Here is a 15959-nt window from a genome sequence, read left to right as displayed (position 1 = left end):
TCGAATCTAATATATTAAAATTTTTATTTTATGTCTCTATTATTATTAAGATGACGTAATATCGTCTTAACGAAAAATATATATATATATATATATATATATATATATATATATATATATAAAGAAAAGTCATTAAAATAATATTATGTTATCACTTAACAACATAAACATAAAATAAAACAACACAAAAAAAATATTAAAAATTTAAAACAAAAATTAAATACATGTCTCAAATATACTTAAGTATTTTAAGTTGAAGCAACTGTAGTTAGCTTTAGCCAATGGACACGTTGTAAATCAGTGACCGAGGGGAACTCGACCCTACCTCCCTATGTTTTTTGGCATAAAGGCGCACACAACACACCCTTCTTTCACTCTGTCAACTACCAAACCTCAACCTCAACAAAAAAAAAAAAAAGGTGGTTAGGGTTTGACCGAAAATCGCACAATCGCGTGCGACTCACATAGTGGAATCATCACACACACTCACCGATTCGGACAACAGCTCCAACTTCGTTTCTCTCCACGCCCTTCCGATCTACGATTTTTTGAGAGAGAAAATCGGTTCCAGCTAGAGAGAGAAAGCAATGGTGGACGCTAATGCGTTGTGGGAAACCAAAAGATTCTCTTATTCAGTGCCTCGCTTGAATTTTGGAAGGATTTGAGTTTTTTTTTTTCTTTTTTCCTTTTGTGGGGTCTCCTTATCTTTTTTTTTTCCCAAAAATTAAATTGAACTTATTTTATTTTGGGAATTTGTAGTGAGAGAGTGACCCGAATTGGGGGGTTTCTTCGCTGGCACGTGTGTGTCATTGAAATTGTGAGCTAGTTTGCATGCAATCCGGTGGCGGAGGGGGCGGCCGGAACCCCGGAGTGGGGTCGGCGGGGCGGACGACAACGTCGTCGGCCGCAGCGTCGCCGACTTCGTCGTCTTCAGCGTCGCAGTTGGGGTTGGACTCTATGCAGCAACAGCAGCAGCAGCAGCAACAACAACAAATAGGTTCTAGACAGGTTTGGATTTTGGGTTTTAGCTGAATTTCGTTGAAAATTGTAGAAAACATGTTTCTTTGATAAGTGGTGGTGGTGGTGCTTAGTGTTTTGAAATTTTGATGACTTGTGTTGTTACACTTGAGGGGGTTTTGGGAAATTGGGAGTTCCGTGCATGTTGGAAATTGTGTTGAAGTGAGACTTTGTGCTTGTGTGTGTGTGTTTGGTGGACGACAACCTCGTACTTGTCTGACTTGGTTTTGTCCGGTATGTGGTTTGTTTATTTCAAGTGCAATTAATTTTTGAGGTGTACAAGAGGAGTCAAACAAGGCATGTTTTACTAATTTAGGAGAGTGTGCTGGAAAGAGCATTGAACTTGGGGGTTGGTGCAATTGAGTGCTGCTGACATTGTCAGTTTTTTCAGCCAAAGTTTCCTTTCCATCGTGGCAAGCTGAACCTTGCTGTGGTGTTTGAATTTTTTAACTAATTGGTCTTTTTGCATTTATTTTATGTTCCTGTGGGACGTTTAGTTATTTTGGCAAACTTAACTGTTCTGTGTGTTCCTAGGATTTCCTTTTAGAATGAGGTTACATTTGGTTAGTAAAACTTGAGGTTCGTGTTTTTCGTTCACCACACCGGGCCTCCTATTCAGGTGCTATTGTTGTAGTTGTAGTCTCAACATGCTGAATTGAATGTAGATTATACAACCAGGAGAAACTCAAGTTGGAACTGTTAAAAGTGTTGTTTCGTCAGCTTCTGCATAATATCAATCTTAGCCTTAATTGTTTCTGCTGCCTATCACTTACTGTTATGAGTAGTGAAACGTTAGTGATGTCAGTAATTTCAAATCATCTGTTTCTTGTTGGTTGTCAGTTTTGCATCTATTGCAAATCTAAATTGGAAAATTTTCATTATATCAGCTTCTTTCTCAAAATGTTTTGATCATTAATATATGACTGCTTTTTTGTATGTTTTGTGTTAATGGTGATTTGGGATTTGTCGTAAGTTATAATCACGGTCTTCTTCTTCCATGTTTGTGGTTATGTTTGGTTTTTTGTTATATTGTAAGTAGCTTATGTAAAATCCCATGAAATTGTCTTTCCTACCTTTTTTTCCCCCTGTAAATCTTAATTCGTGAATATGGTTGTAAGTTTTGGAACCAAATGAGCTTGTTATACTTGAGAATTTTCATATACTCTTTTCTGTTTTGATATCAGTGAACTCTGCTTTATGATCCTATATTTGCTTTGCTTTTAGTGCTACCTTTTCACCAAATGATTAGTGTTATGGAATCATGATTTTTACCTGTGTACTTATGCAGTCATTTCAACAGCAACTGCTTAGAAAACCAGAAGGGAATGAAGCTTTTTTAGCTTATCAAGCAGGAATTCAGGGCGTATTTGGGAGTAACAATTTCTCATCTCCTAGTGCCATGCAACTGCCTCAGCAGCCTCGAAAATTGCATCTTGGTTCCAACCAGGATATCCAGCTAAGGGGTCAAGGTGTTGAGCAGCAAATGCTAAATCCTGTCCATCAAGCATACCTTCAATATGCTCTCCATGCTGCGCAACAAAGGCCTACTTTAGGAATTCAGTCACAGCAGCAAACTAAAATGGGAATGTTAAGCTCTGCATCTCTGCAGGATCAGGAGATGCGTATGGGAAATTTGAAAATGCAGGACATTATGTCTATGCAGGCAGCAAATCAAGGTCAAGGATCATCCTCTAGGAATTCATCTGAGCGTGGTGCTCGTGGTGACAAGCAAATGGACCAAGGACAACAAATGACACCTGATCAGAAGAGTGAAGGAAAGCCTTCAACTCAGGGACCAACCATTGGACATTTAATTCCTGGAAATATGATAAGACCCATGCAAGGACCGGAAACACAGCAGGGCATCCAAAATGTTGTAAACACCCAGATTGCAGTATCTGCTCAATTGCAGGCTATGCAGGCATGGGCACGTGAACGTAATATAGACTTATCACATCCTGCAAATGCACACTTAATGGCGCAGCTCATTCCACTGATGCAGTCAAGGATGGTCTCACAATCAAAGGTCAATGAGAGCAACATTGGTGCTCAGTCATCACCTGTTCCTGTTTCAAAGCAGCAGGTTACTTCTCCAGCAGTTGCAAGTGAGAGCTCAGTACATGCTAATTCATCCAGTGACATGTCTGGGCAGTCAGGCTCTTCAAAAGCCAGGCAGACAGCTCCATCCAGCCATCTTGGCTCAATAACGAATGCTGGTATAGCTGGTAACTCTAGTGACATGGCAACACAGCAATTCAATGTTCATGGCAGAGAGTCTCAAGCTCCTCCGAGGCAACCAGTAGTAGTTGGAAATGGTATGCCCTCTATGCATTCTCAGCAGTCTTCTGCTAACACAAACTTAGGTGCAGACCATCCTCTGAATGCAAAAACTTCATCATCTGGTCCAGAACCTCCTCAAATGCAGTACACGAGGCAGTTAAACCAATCTGCTCCTCAGGCTGGAGGTCCAACAAATGAAGGGGGTTTGGGTAATCCTGCAAAATCTCAAGGACGACCAGCTCAGATGCCTCAGCAACGAACCAATTTTACAAAGCAACAACTACATGTTCTGAAAGCACAGATACTAGCATTTAGGCGGCTGAAGGTTAAATCTCTGATTCCTTTCTCATTCTGTCTAGTCTGTCTGCACCTTTCTGCCTATGTCTTCGTGTGCTATTTGTAATTTTATATAGCCCTAGAAAAAGATATACTGTGCATAATCTGAAAGGAGATTCTCCTTATTTTCTGTTTTCTGTTGGTTTATAGAAAGGAGAAGGTACTCTGCCTCAAGAACTTCTTCGGGCTATTGTTCCACCACCTCTTGAGATGCAGGCGCAACAGCCAAATCATTCTGCAAGAGGACAAAACCAAGACAAACCTGCTGGAAATATTGCGGCAGAACAAATAAGCCCAATTGAGTCCAGTGCCAAGGAGCCACAGTCTATCCCTAGTATTAATGGTCAGAGTTCTTTAAAGCATGAATCCTTTGCCAGAGATGAGAAATCCATTGTACCCCCAGTTCATGTTCAAGCTGTTGCACCACCTGTGTCAAAGGAATCTGCTCCAACGTTATCTGCTGGAAAGAAAGACCAGAAATCAATTGGATGCTCTGTTAAGTCTAACCAGGATGGTGAATGTGTAAATAATACTACTGTTAGAAACGAGTTAGCATTAGATAGGGGAAAGGCTATTGCACCGCAGGCTCCTGTATCCGACACAATGCAAATTAAGAAACCTTCACAAACGAGCACTGGTCCCCAGCCAAAGGATGTGGGACCAACCAGAAAATATCATGGACCTCTATTTGATTTTCCTTTCTTTACTAGGAAACATGACTCCTTTGGGTCATCAATGATGCTAAACAACAACAATAACTTATCACTGGCATATGATGTCAAAGATCTTCTTTTTGAGGAAGGCATGGAAGTACTTAACAAGAAAAGGACAGAAAATTTAAAAAAGATTGAAGGTTTATTGGCAGTAAACTTAGAGAGGAAAAGAATTAGGCCAGATCTTGTGCTGAGGCTCCAAATTGAAGAGAAAAAGCTTCGCCTAGTAGATCTTCAGGCACGTTTAAGGGATGAGATTGATCAACAGCAACAAGAGATAATGGCAATGCCAGATAGGCCATATCGCAAGTTTGTTAGGCTGTGTGAACGTCAGCGCATGGAACTTGCTAGACAAGTGCAGGCATCTCAGAGAGCAGTAAGGGAGAAGCAACTCAAATCTATATTTCAGTGGCGTAAGAAGCTTCTTGAGGCTCACTGGGCCATTCGTGATGCCCGTACAGCCCGCAACAGGGGAGTTGCCAAATATCATGAGAAGATGTTGCGGGAGTTCTCAAAACGTAAAGATGATGACAGAAACAAAAGGCTGGAAGCCTTAAAAAACAATGATGTTGACAGATATAGGGAGATGTTGCTGGAGCAGCAGACTAGCATCCCTGGTGATGCTGCAGAGAGATATGCTGTTCTTTCAACTTTCTTAACCCAGACTGAAGAGTATCTACACAAATTAGGAAGTAAGATAACGGCTGCTAAAAATCAACAAGAAGTGGAGGAAGCAGCAAAGGCTGCTGCAGCCGCTGCTCGATTGCAGGCATGCTTCATAAAATTGCCTCCCCCCTCCCCCCTCCTCTTCTTCCAATGTTTTGAGAAAAGTCTTTATGTTTCCCCCCTTTTTCTATACAAATTAGTTTGGAGGTTGTACTATTGGAACATGTTCTTTAAGAGTATTTACACGCCTCTGATCCATCATTTGTTTTTTACTGAAGGGTCTTTCTGAAGAAGAAGTCCGAGCAGCTGCAGCTTGTGCTGGAGAGGAAGTGATGATTAGAAATCGTTTTCTGGAGATGAATGCTCCTAGAGACAGTTCATCTGTCAACAAGTGCGTTTTTGTTAGTTTATTTTTATTTTAGTTTCCACCTTGACTTTTTGCACAAATTCTTGAGTGGAGGTGCATTTTAGTGAGAGTTGTTGGCTCATAATGTTTTTATGATCTTTTTTGGTGTTTTAAAATGTCTTGAAAATGTTTATGCAACTATGATTTTAAAACTTTACTTAATTTGTTTGTATAATTATGCATCTGATGCTTGAATCGTTACCATTTTGGCTACTTTCAGGTATTACAACCTTGCCCATGCTGTGAATGAAACAGTCATAAGGCAGCCATCAATGTTACGTGCTGGAACATTGAGAGACTATCAGCTTGTAGGTTGCTACATTATATGAAACAGTACTCTTTAAGTGATTTCTTTATGCTGTCTTGAGCAAGTTTTCAAGACTTTGATACCTTATATTTTTGAAGGTTGGTTTGCAATGGATGCTTTCTTTGTATAACAACAAGTTAAATGGAATTTTGGCGGATGAGATGGGTCTTGGCAAAACTGTACAGGTTATTATTATGCTTTTTTTTTGTTGCTCTTGCTTTGATTGGACAAAATGTTTATCATTAATTTTGTTTTTGCAGCTGAGTGACTTCATAGTTCCTTTCTAACTTTGTTATGTCTTATGTGGGATATATTAGATTTTTATGGGTAATACATAATCATATACTGTAGTACTTGTGCTTTCCTTCAATAATTTTTTTCTTTCTTGCTAGGTTATGGCATTGATTGCTTACTTGATGGAATTTAAAGGAAACTATGGCCCACATCTTATAATAGTCCCAAATGCTGTTTTGGTTAACTGGAAGGCGAGCTTTCAATTTATTCATTTGATGGATATTCCCTTTCTATGTGATATTGTGGTTTTAACTTGAAAAAAATTGTTCATTATGCAGAGTGAGTTTTATAATTGGTTGCCATCTGTTTCATGCATTTTTTATGTTGGAAGCAAGGATCATCGATCAAAATTATTTTCCCAAGTAAGTGTGCCTCACCTAATCACTCAAAATGTTAAGAGTATTTTGTTATTTACTGCTGAATTTCCTTTTTGCTACAATTGCAGGAGGTTTGTGCTATGAAATTTAATGTCCTTGTGACTACTTATGAGTTCATCATGTATGACCGGTCAAAACTTTCAAAAATTGACTGGAAGTATATCATAATTGATGAAGCACAGAGAATGAAGGATAGAGATTCAGTTTTAGCTCGTGATCTTGATAGATATCGTTGTCAAAGACGTCTTCTTTTGACAGGAACACCATTACAGGTCTGCTTTGCCTTTACTCATTATGCATTATTGTATATGGTAATGTCTGTGAATGTATGTATTCATTGATTTTTAATGTGTGCCAGTTAGACCAAACACTTAGTGTCATAAATGAACTGATATGAGTCTGGACTATTAAGGAGCAGGGAGTATATTTTGGTGTATGAGAAATGATGAAATATTGGGGCTTGAGTGTATATTTCAGCGTTTAAAATATTGGAAATTGGGAATAATAGAGTATATTTCAGCATACTGATAATATTCTTTGTTGGTTTTCAATTCATATTTGTGTACTGGTTGATAATGTTTGTTGTGTTTGAATGTTTCATGTATATATGTTTTTTATAAATATTTTAATATTTTTTATGTTAGATAAACTCTTGCAAGAGTTACCTAATCTCTTGAGTTTGACAACCTTGGTTGAAAGCGTGAATAAGTTCTCTTGTTAGCATACCCTTTGATCAATTATATTTCTGATTATGTTAATTGTGCTTGTTTAGCAGTAACTTGTAAATTTTAATGTGGTCAAAGTTCTCTTACAAATAATTATAATTTTAATGTGGTTTTCTTGACACAATAAATGATTTCATGTTTAGAGCATTGAGGTGTATGTTCAATATGATTATATGTTAGTGTTAAGTTGATGGCTATTGACAAATCATAATAGGTACATGATACAGTATAGTTTTTTTATGGAATTATTAATGGTGTGTTTCTTTCTCTGCAGAATGATTTGAAGGAACTCTGGTCTCTCTTAAATTTACTTCTTCCTGAAGTTTTTGATAATAAGAAAGCCTTCAATGATTGGTTTTCGAAACCATTTCAAAAGGAAGGTCCCACTCAAAATGTAGAGGATGATTGGCTTGAGACAGAGAAGAAAGTCATTATTATCCATCGACTTCATCAGATTCTTGAGCCTTTCATGCTCAGGCGTCGTGTTGAAGATGTTGAAGGCTCACTTCCTCCTAAGGTGGGATTATAGCCCCCTAACTTGACCACTTACTCATACTCTGGTTTCTAAATGCTTATATTAATGCTTCATTGCAGGTCAGCATAGTTCTGAAATGTAAAATGTCAGCTGTCCAGAGTGCCATTTATGATTGGGTCAAATCAACTGGTACCCTTCGTCTTGATCCTGAGGATGAGAAACACAAGCTTCATAGGAATCCAGCATACCAGGTGAAGCAATATAAAACTTTAAACAACAGATGCATGGAGCTGCGCAAGACTTGCAATCATCCATTGCTTAATTACCCATTCTTCAGTGATCTATCTAAGGAATTCATTGTAAGATCTTGTGGGAAATTGTGGATCCTGGATAGGATCCTCATAAAACTTCAAAGAACTGGACATCGAGTTCTACTTTTCAGTACCATGACAAAACTTCTAGACATCTTGGAAGAATATCTACAGTGGCGAAGACTTGTTTACAGAAGAATTGATGGGACTACTAGTTTGGAAGACCGTGAATCAGCAATAGTGGACTTCAATAGCCCTGATTCAGATTGTTTCATTTTCCTGCTCAGTATTCGAGCTGCCGGACGAGGCCTTAACCTTCAGTCTGCTGACACGGTTGTCATTTATGATCCTGATCCAAACCCTAAAAATGAGGAGCAGGCTGTGGCCAGAGCTCATCGTATTGGACAGAAAAGAGAAGTCAAAGTTATATACATGGAAGCTGTTGTTGACAAAATCGCTAGTCATCAGAAGGAAGATGAACTGAGAAGTGGAGGCACTGTTGATATGGAGGATGAACTTGCAGGTAAGGATCGCTACATGGGGTCCATTGAGAGCCTCATAAGGAACAATATTCAACAATATAAGATAGATATGGCTGATGAGGTTATTAATGCTGGACGGTTTGATCAAAGAACAACACATGAAGAGAGGCGTTTGACTTTGGAGACATTATTACATGATGAAGAAAGGTATCAAGAAACTGTCCATGATGTTCCCTCACTACAGGAGGTAAATCGCATGATTGCCAGGAGTAAAGAGGAAATTGAACTGTTTGATCAAATGGATGATGAACTTGATTGGATTGAGGAGATGACACGATATGATCATGTGCCTAAGTGGCTTCGAGCCAATACAAGAGAAGTAAATGCTGCTATTGGTGCTCTATCAAAAAGATCATCAAAGAATACTTTATTGGGTGGTAGTATTGGCATAGAATCAAGTGAATTTGGTTCTGAAAGAAAAAGGGGACGACCCAAGGGAAAAAAACATCCTAATTATAAAGAGTTGGATGATGAAATTTTGGAATACTCTGAAGTAAGTTCCGATGAAAGAAATGAATATGCACATGAAGAAGGAGAAATGGGAGAATTTGATGATGATGGGTATAGCATGGCTGATGGAGCGCAGACCATTGATAAAGATCAATTGGAAGATGGTCTGCTTTGTGATGCTGGATATGAATTTCCTCAATCTTTAGAAAGTGCCAGAAACAATCAGATGGTTGAAGAAGCTGGCACCTCAGGATCGTCCTCAGACAGTCAAAGAGTGAGACAGATAGTATCTCCATCAGTCTCCTCTCAGAAATTTGGATCCCTCTCTGCATTAGATGCTAGGCCAAGTTCCATTTCAAAAAGGATGGTATGTTGCTATACTTGCGATTTTTTTTTTCAGTAGTTGTTTGTTGTATCTCATTCTTATTAAATATCTTTATGATGATTTTTGGCAGACAGATGAGTTAGAGGAAGGGGAAATTGCAGTATCTGGTGATTCTCACATGGACCATCAACAGTCTGGAAGTTGGATTCATGATCGTGATGAAGGTGAGGATGAACAAGTTTTGCAGAAACCGAAGATTAAACGTAAACGCAGTCTTCGTGTTCGACCTCGCCATGCCACTGAAAGACCTGAAGAAAAATCTGGTAGTGAAATGGCATCTCATTTGGCAGTCCAAGCAGACCACAAATATCAAGCGCAACTAAGGACTGACCCAGAATCCAAACTATTTGGTGACTCCAATGCCAGCAGGCATGAACAAAACACACCAGCGTTAAAAAATAAGCGAACCTTACCTTCAAGGAGAGTTGCCAATACATCCAAATTACATGGATCTCCAAAGTCAAGCCGTTTGAATTGCATGTCTGTGCCTTCACAAGATGCTGGTGACCACTCCAGAGAAAGCTGGGAAGGAAAACCTATCAATTCAAGTGGATCTTCAGCACATGGCACTAAGATGACTGAAATTATCCAGAGAAGGGTATGGATCTTTAGTTGATTAATCTTGCATCTTTTTCTACGGTGATGGTCATATGTTTCCTTATGGAATGGTCTTCTTCCATACAATGAGAATAATCAGAAATCATTATTAATTTTTCTTAATTTACAACAGAAGTAATATAATAAAAAATTATATGGTTGCCAATGAGGGTTCACCAACTGTTGAATAAACAAAATGGTCTTGGGTTCAACTCTTGGCAATACTTCATTGGTGGATCATTTGAGTCCTTTTCTACTGTGAATACCTTTATGAGTACTCGTTGAGGCTTATGGCATGCCCTATCCTAGGAGTGGGGCAACTTCCCCTTCCCCCCTAAAAAAAAAAGTTGCTGAGGTATCTTTACCAGCTACAGTCCTGAAAATATTTGACTTTGCTCATTTCGTTTGACTGGACTTTTTGCAGGCTATATAAATTTATTCTCAAATTTCCATGTTTGCTCATGTACTTAAAAGTATTTTAAACGAATTTGATTTCTGTACTGGCAGTGCAAAAATGTAATTAGCAAGCTCCAAAGGAGAATAGACAAGGAAGGCCATGAGATTGTGCCTTTGTTAATGGATTTGTGGAAGAGGATTGAAAATTCTGGATCTGGAAACAGCCTGTTAGATCTGCGAAAGATTGATCAGCGGATTGATAAATTTGAGTATAATGGAGCAACGGAGCTTGTATTTGATGTGCAGTTCATGTTGAAGAGTGCAATGCATTTTTATGGTTTTTCACATGAGGTGAGGTTTCTTATCTGGATCTGTACTTTATTGGATTTTGGTGGAAGCTGTTGCACTAACTTGTCCTCTCGAGATGGAAACTAATCAGTTTCCAAAAACAACTTAGCATGCTTGGTTTTTGTTTGAAGAAATCTAGATGTTTGATCTTGAGTTACTTAGGAAAAACACATTGGATCTTTTTATCCAAGCCAAAATATAAGCTTAGTAGAATATGCATGTTTGAAGTCTTATTTTTTTAATTATGAATTATATCCTATTCCTATAATATTATTAACTGCATTTTAACTGTTTATTTCTTCTTTTGTTTCAATGAACTTAGTGAAACACTTAACCACTAAGTTCTCAAATGCTGGTCGGATTTATTCCTGAAGATATTGTTTCTTTTTTGTTGTAGTTATATATTCTGCTAGTTGAGCCAAAGTTCAAAACAAAAATCTAAAAAGTATTTTTAGTGAAGTCCAGAGACTAATCAATCACTCCTATCCTTGGCATTGCATCTTTTCTCCTTTCTTGGCGTATCTTATCCTTGGCATTTGCTGATAGTTGTCCGAACAGTATCACCATACTGATGATGTTTATGATGGATTTAAATGTCTTTAACGAATTCAAACATATCCTGTGTTTTAATATCAAGCAAAGAGGAAAATCTATTGAAATGAAAATTCCTGGTTCCGATTCTTAATATCAATGTGCTTCTATTCACATCCTGATTGTTTAAAAATGAAAATTTAACAGGAGTTACGTGTTTTACTTTGTATTCCATTTGACCAATACTTCTTAACTTCGAAGTGATTCTTCTGCAAATTTGCTGTCAAATGTGGAATGTCTGATGTCTCTCATCTTTTACTGCCTGATGTTCTAGGCTACTGTTGATTTAGATAATGCGATTAAGATTATATAATCTCTACTGATTTCTACTAGAATTTACCATATAAAATATTTGAGGTACGTTAAAAATATTGATTTTTGCAGGTAAGAACTGAAGCAAGGAAGGTTCATGATCTCTTTTTTGAGATCTTGAAAATCGCATTTCCTGATACGGACTTCCGAGATGCAAGAAGTGCACTTTCTTTCTCCAGTCAAGCTGCTGCTGGTACAGTAACATCCCCAAGGCAAGCGGCTGTTAGCCAAAGCAAGAGGCACAGGCTGATAAATGAGATGGAAACCGAGTCATACCCTTCACAGAGGTCACTGCAACGTGGATCAGCTTCTAGTGGTGAAAACAACAGAATTAAAGTCCATTTGCCACAGAGGGAATCAAGAACTGGAAGCGGTGGGGGCAGCAGCACCAGGGAGCAACAGCAGGAAGATTCTTCACTGCTCGCGCATCCGGGTGAACTTGTTGTATGCAAGAAGAGAAGAAATGACAGGGAGAAATCTGCTGTGAAACCTAAAACTGGTCCTGTTTCACCATCTAGCATGAGAACTCCAGGTCCATCTTCAGTCCCCAAAGAAGCTAGGTTAACTCAACAGGGTTCCCATGCACAAGGGTGGGCTGGCCAGCCATCTCAACAACCAAATGGATCTGGTGGGTCAGTTGGCTGGGCAAACCCTGTAAAAAGGCTAAGAACAGATTCTGGGAAGAGAAGACCAAGCCATACATAGGGTTTCCCTTTCTCGGGATATAAGGATGGTAAATAATGGACATATTGCTACTAGTCTCAGGAAGAATTTTAGTGGCCCTTTCATAGAGTTTACCCCCATACTGTTAATATAGAATTAGGCCTTTAAAAAAGTGCATTTTACGGCTACCTAAATGGTTAAAATGTAAGTTCTCCAATTTTTTTGTTTGGATATCTTCATCGTGCAGTTGCAGCTACAGCTATTAAAACTTTTCTTTAGATGATAGCTGAAACTTTTGTATAGTAATCCCTTGTTTCATGTTAGTCTATAAAAAAATGCATCTCTGGTAGGGTCCTGTTTACCTAGGTGGCAATTCTTCCTTTCATTATCATGTTACATAAAAAAAAAAAAAAGAAGCCAAGATAGTTTACTTTGTGTCAAAAGAATAAAAGAAAAGAACTGATAGTAACCGGATAAAATAATAATACAGAAAGCTAAATATTACAAGGATATTTAATCAGGGTATTGTGTATATTACAGTTGGAAATATCCACAGAATCTCAATATAGGCATAAGATGCAGAGATCTATATTGGTTATTTTATCAGGATATCTGATCGTTAACCTTTGGGCAAATTAAATTTTTTAATACATCATTTTGACTTTTCTTAAAAATGCATAAGAAATCAGGAGAGGTATGGTTTGCGTCTTTGCGAGAAAGGTATACAATGTTATCTAATATAAATTAAGAGACGTTTATATAATAAAAAAAAAAGTTAATTGTTTGTTTGGATTATAGGAAAAGGGAAAGGATCTCCCTTTTTGACACGAAATGGATATATCCATACCAGAACGAAACAGCAAGGGTTATTTCTTCTTTTGTTTGGAACACTAGGAAGAGAAAAAGAGAATAAACAGAGGAAAAACAGTGCAAGACTTCCATACTCTATTATCTCTAATGTGTCATTTTGTATAAAAGAAAAGGGAAGGAACGCTAATTTAAACAATAAAATAACCCAAATACCCATAATTTATATATACTTTTTTTTACAACAGATTTCTACATTAATTTATATAAATATATTTGTTTTTGTTTTTTATACAACCAAGCAAGACACAAAGACAAACTTATAAATTTATTTCATTTTTTATTTATTTATTTTTCTTTCCTTTGATTTTGTTTGATAGGGAGGAAATGTGAAAGAAAATAAAGTGAGGGGAAAGAAATAAGGTGAAATGGAAAGAATTAACTCTTTAGTAGGAAGAAAATGAGCGGAGTAAAAAGAATAAAATGATGAAATTTATCTAAAGTAATTTCTCTTTAAAAGTGAGTGGAAATGAGTAAAGAGCATCATTTTCATATTTTTTATAATATCCTTTTTTAGTTTATCCATATTTATACTCAAGGACAATATAGTTTTTATCTAAATATATTTTTTTCTACTTCTTTTAAATAAAATATTCTAATAATCATCATATTTGTCATTTATTTTCATTCATTCTATTTCTCTTTTTCTTATTTTTATACTCCATTTCTTTTTCTCCTCCCAAACAAATCCAATTTTTTTTTCTAAATGAAATTTCGTTAAATTTGATTATTGTAATTTTGTCCTCAAACTCAAATAAGAATTATAAGATTGACTCGGTGATTAAAAGGAAAGAAAAAAAATGTGAGTTTAAATCTTTCACTAATAAAAATTAACAACTAATATTTGTTGATAAAAAAATCTAAGTGAAATAGTTGTTTGCTTGTATGAGTAAAAAAAAATAAAAATGTAAAGGTGATATTTTAAGATTTTATATAGGATATAACTGTCTAAAATGCATGTAATTCATGATCCATCTTTGTTGCGTTGGACTTGGGACCTAATAACTTTCGACTCCGAAATATAAATGTGTTGACTAATTTTTTAAATTTCAGGCAGTGGTGGCCATGATAACGGTCTAGGTATGATTTGGTAATATTCTAATTTGTCCGCTATGAGTAGATAAAATGATTTCTTTAGTCAATACAAAGCTATATGAAAGCAGTTAAAATTTTCCCATTTGGCAGTTTAATTTATGTTATTTGGATCAAACAAAAAGCTACAAAACATCTTTTACTCATTTTTGACAAGAAAAAATGATTCAACATGGATCGATAACATCAACCCAAACGCGCACTTCATCACGTCATAATTCTTACTCCTCTAGGCCAACATAGCATAACCTTTTTTTTTTCATTTGTCTTTTTCCTCGATAATGTCATTGGATAAGTAATCAGTGTATTTGGCACAAATGCACTCACTGATTCATTAAGCAGCATTAGTTTTTGTAAGCAGTTTAAAAATCACATAACATAATTACGAGCCTCAAATAAAATATCTTGTATATATCATCATGACTCCATTATCATCAACTAAATAGTGTTTTTATGGTTTCTCTGTCACTGTTGTGCTTTTTCATGGAAGAATCCTTTTCATCACCGGGTTTATAGGATTTAGATTCTCTCAAATCTATTTTTGTTGGGAAGAGATGGACGCGTTTATTTTGCAAAAACACACAAAGATGCATTATTGTGTCTATTAGTTAATATTCATAATTTTTTTTAATTTCTTTAATAACATTATATGGTGTTATTCAACAATAAGATCCTGTTTCAACCAAGATCTACATAAAGATCCCTCGTTATCAACTCAATGAGCATAGGGGCTTGATCAAATTTGTAATCTCTGTCGCTTCAAGAAAACCATACGACTAGAAGTTTTGAAGCTGACACGTCATATGTTCCTATCAATATAAGGGAAACAATAGACACATGTTGCCAACACATAATCATCTCCATAACAATATGGTCTAGAGACACAAGATAGACTTTGTGTGTGTTGGATCATAGACTATGGTTGTCTCCACACATATTAATCAAAGTTAAATCTTTTTTACACTCATGACTATCATTGATCCAAAATTTTTTTATATATAATAAAAATTAAATATGAATTTTTCGATTAAATAGATAATTTTCATTCACATGAATGCAGTGAAATCTTATATTATTGCATCAATCCCTTAATTACAGAGGATAAAATGTAGTTAGGTAACTTTTATTTCATTTCCAAAATTAAAAAAAATAAAGAACAATGAAAATCTAATCCTTTAAGAATGAATAAATTGACCTGGTTCTTTATCTCATTTCCATAAAAACTAATATGATCTATACTTGACTTTTGATACCTTACATTTTTAGTCTTCTTTATAACAAAAAATATTAGCCTTATAAATTGCATTTTTTAACATTTAAATTTAATATTTCTGTGGTTTATTTATATTCCTACATCTAAACTCGTTTTGGTAAAAAAAATTACAAACTATAGGGTTAAAGTATGGCCTATAGCTTCATTAATTTTCATGTAGGTCCCTTAAGAACATTGTTTTTAATGATTAAATTGCTACACAAATAAATTTAAATAATACCAAAAATTCTTAATCTTTAGTTGGCTCTTTTGAAAATATTCGTAGTTATATAAAACAGCAGTCAGCAAAGAACAAAATTGTTAACTGGAGAAAGAAAACAGAAGGTGTATACATGAAAAGAGAGGAAGAGGGGAAGTGCTTTAAAAAGAGTAACTATAATAAAATATTTTACAATAAATCAGATTTGACCAAATAATTTTTTTTCAAGCTAAAGGTCTAATTCAGTTAGTCGAGGAGGACATATAAATATTATAAATTCTCTTTATCATGTTCAATTCCTATGATAAAAAAAAGATATTTTCTAAATTTAAAATAT

The 15959-nt window shown here is 36.1% G+C and overlaps 1 protein-coding gene across 1 annotated transcript; it reads left to right on the top strand.

Annotated features, from left to right (window-relative positions):
- The first annotated feature begins 305 nt into the window (after positions 1-305).
- LOC114389018 (ATP-dependent helicase BRM-like) lies at positions 306-12564 on the top strand. Its single transcript, XM_028349598.1, has 14 exons — positions 306-1008; positions 2306-3622; positions 3784-5115; positions 5291-5403; positions 5639-5726; positions 5824-5910; positions 6118-6210; positions 6298-6381; positions 6465-6668; positions 7396-7638; positions 7716-9266; positions 9355-9882; positions 10389-10628; positions 11601-12564. Exons 1-14 carry the CDS (start codon positions 832-834, stop codon positions 12231-12233), a joined length of 6690 nt encoding a protein of 2229 aa, XP_028205399.1. The 5' UTR covers positions 306-831; the 3' UTR covers positions 12234-12564.
- Positions 12565-15959: the final 3395 nt, after the last annotated feature.

Source organism: Glycine soja, chromosome 16, assembly GCF_004193775.1.
Source record: "Glycine soja cultivar W05 chromosome 16, ASM419377v2, whole genome shotgun sequence".
In the NCBI taxonomy this organism is placed as follows: domain Eukaryota; kingdom Viridiplantae; phylum Streptophyta; class Magnoliopsida; order Fabales; family Fabaceae; genus Glycine; species Glycine soja.
Note: the sequence above shows the minus strand (reverse complement) of the source record. Positions and strands in the feature narration are given on the sequence as shown.

What these genes read in the sequence shown, in the direction of transcription:
- LOC114389018 (XM_028349598.1), top strand. Translation starts at nt 832, where the DNA reads ATGCAATCCGGTGGCGGAGGGGGCGGCCGGAACCCCGGAGTGGGGTCG. An exon ending in CAGCCGCTGCTCGATTGCAG is followed by an intron (nt 5,116 to 5,290) that starts GCATGCTTCATA and finishes TTTTTACTGAAG; the next exon opens with GGTCTTTCTGAAGAAGAAGT. An exon ending in GTTCCATTTCAAAAAGGATG is followed by an intron (nt 9,267 to 9,354) that starts GTATGTTGCTAT and finishes GATTTTTGGCAG; the next exon opens with ACAGATGAGTTAGAGGAAGG.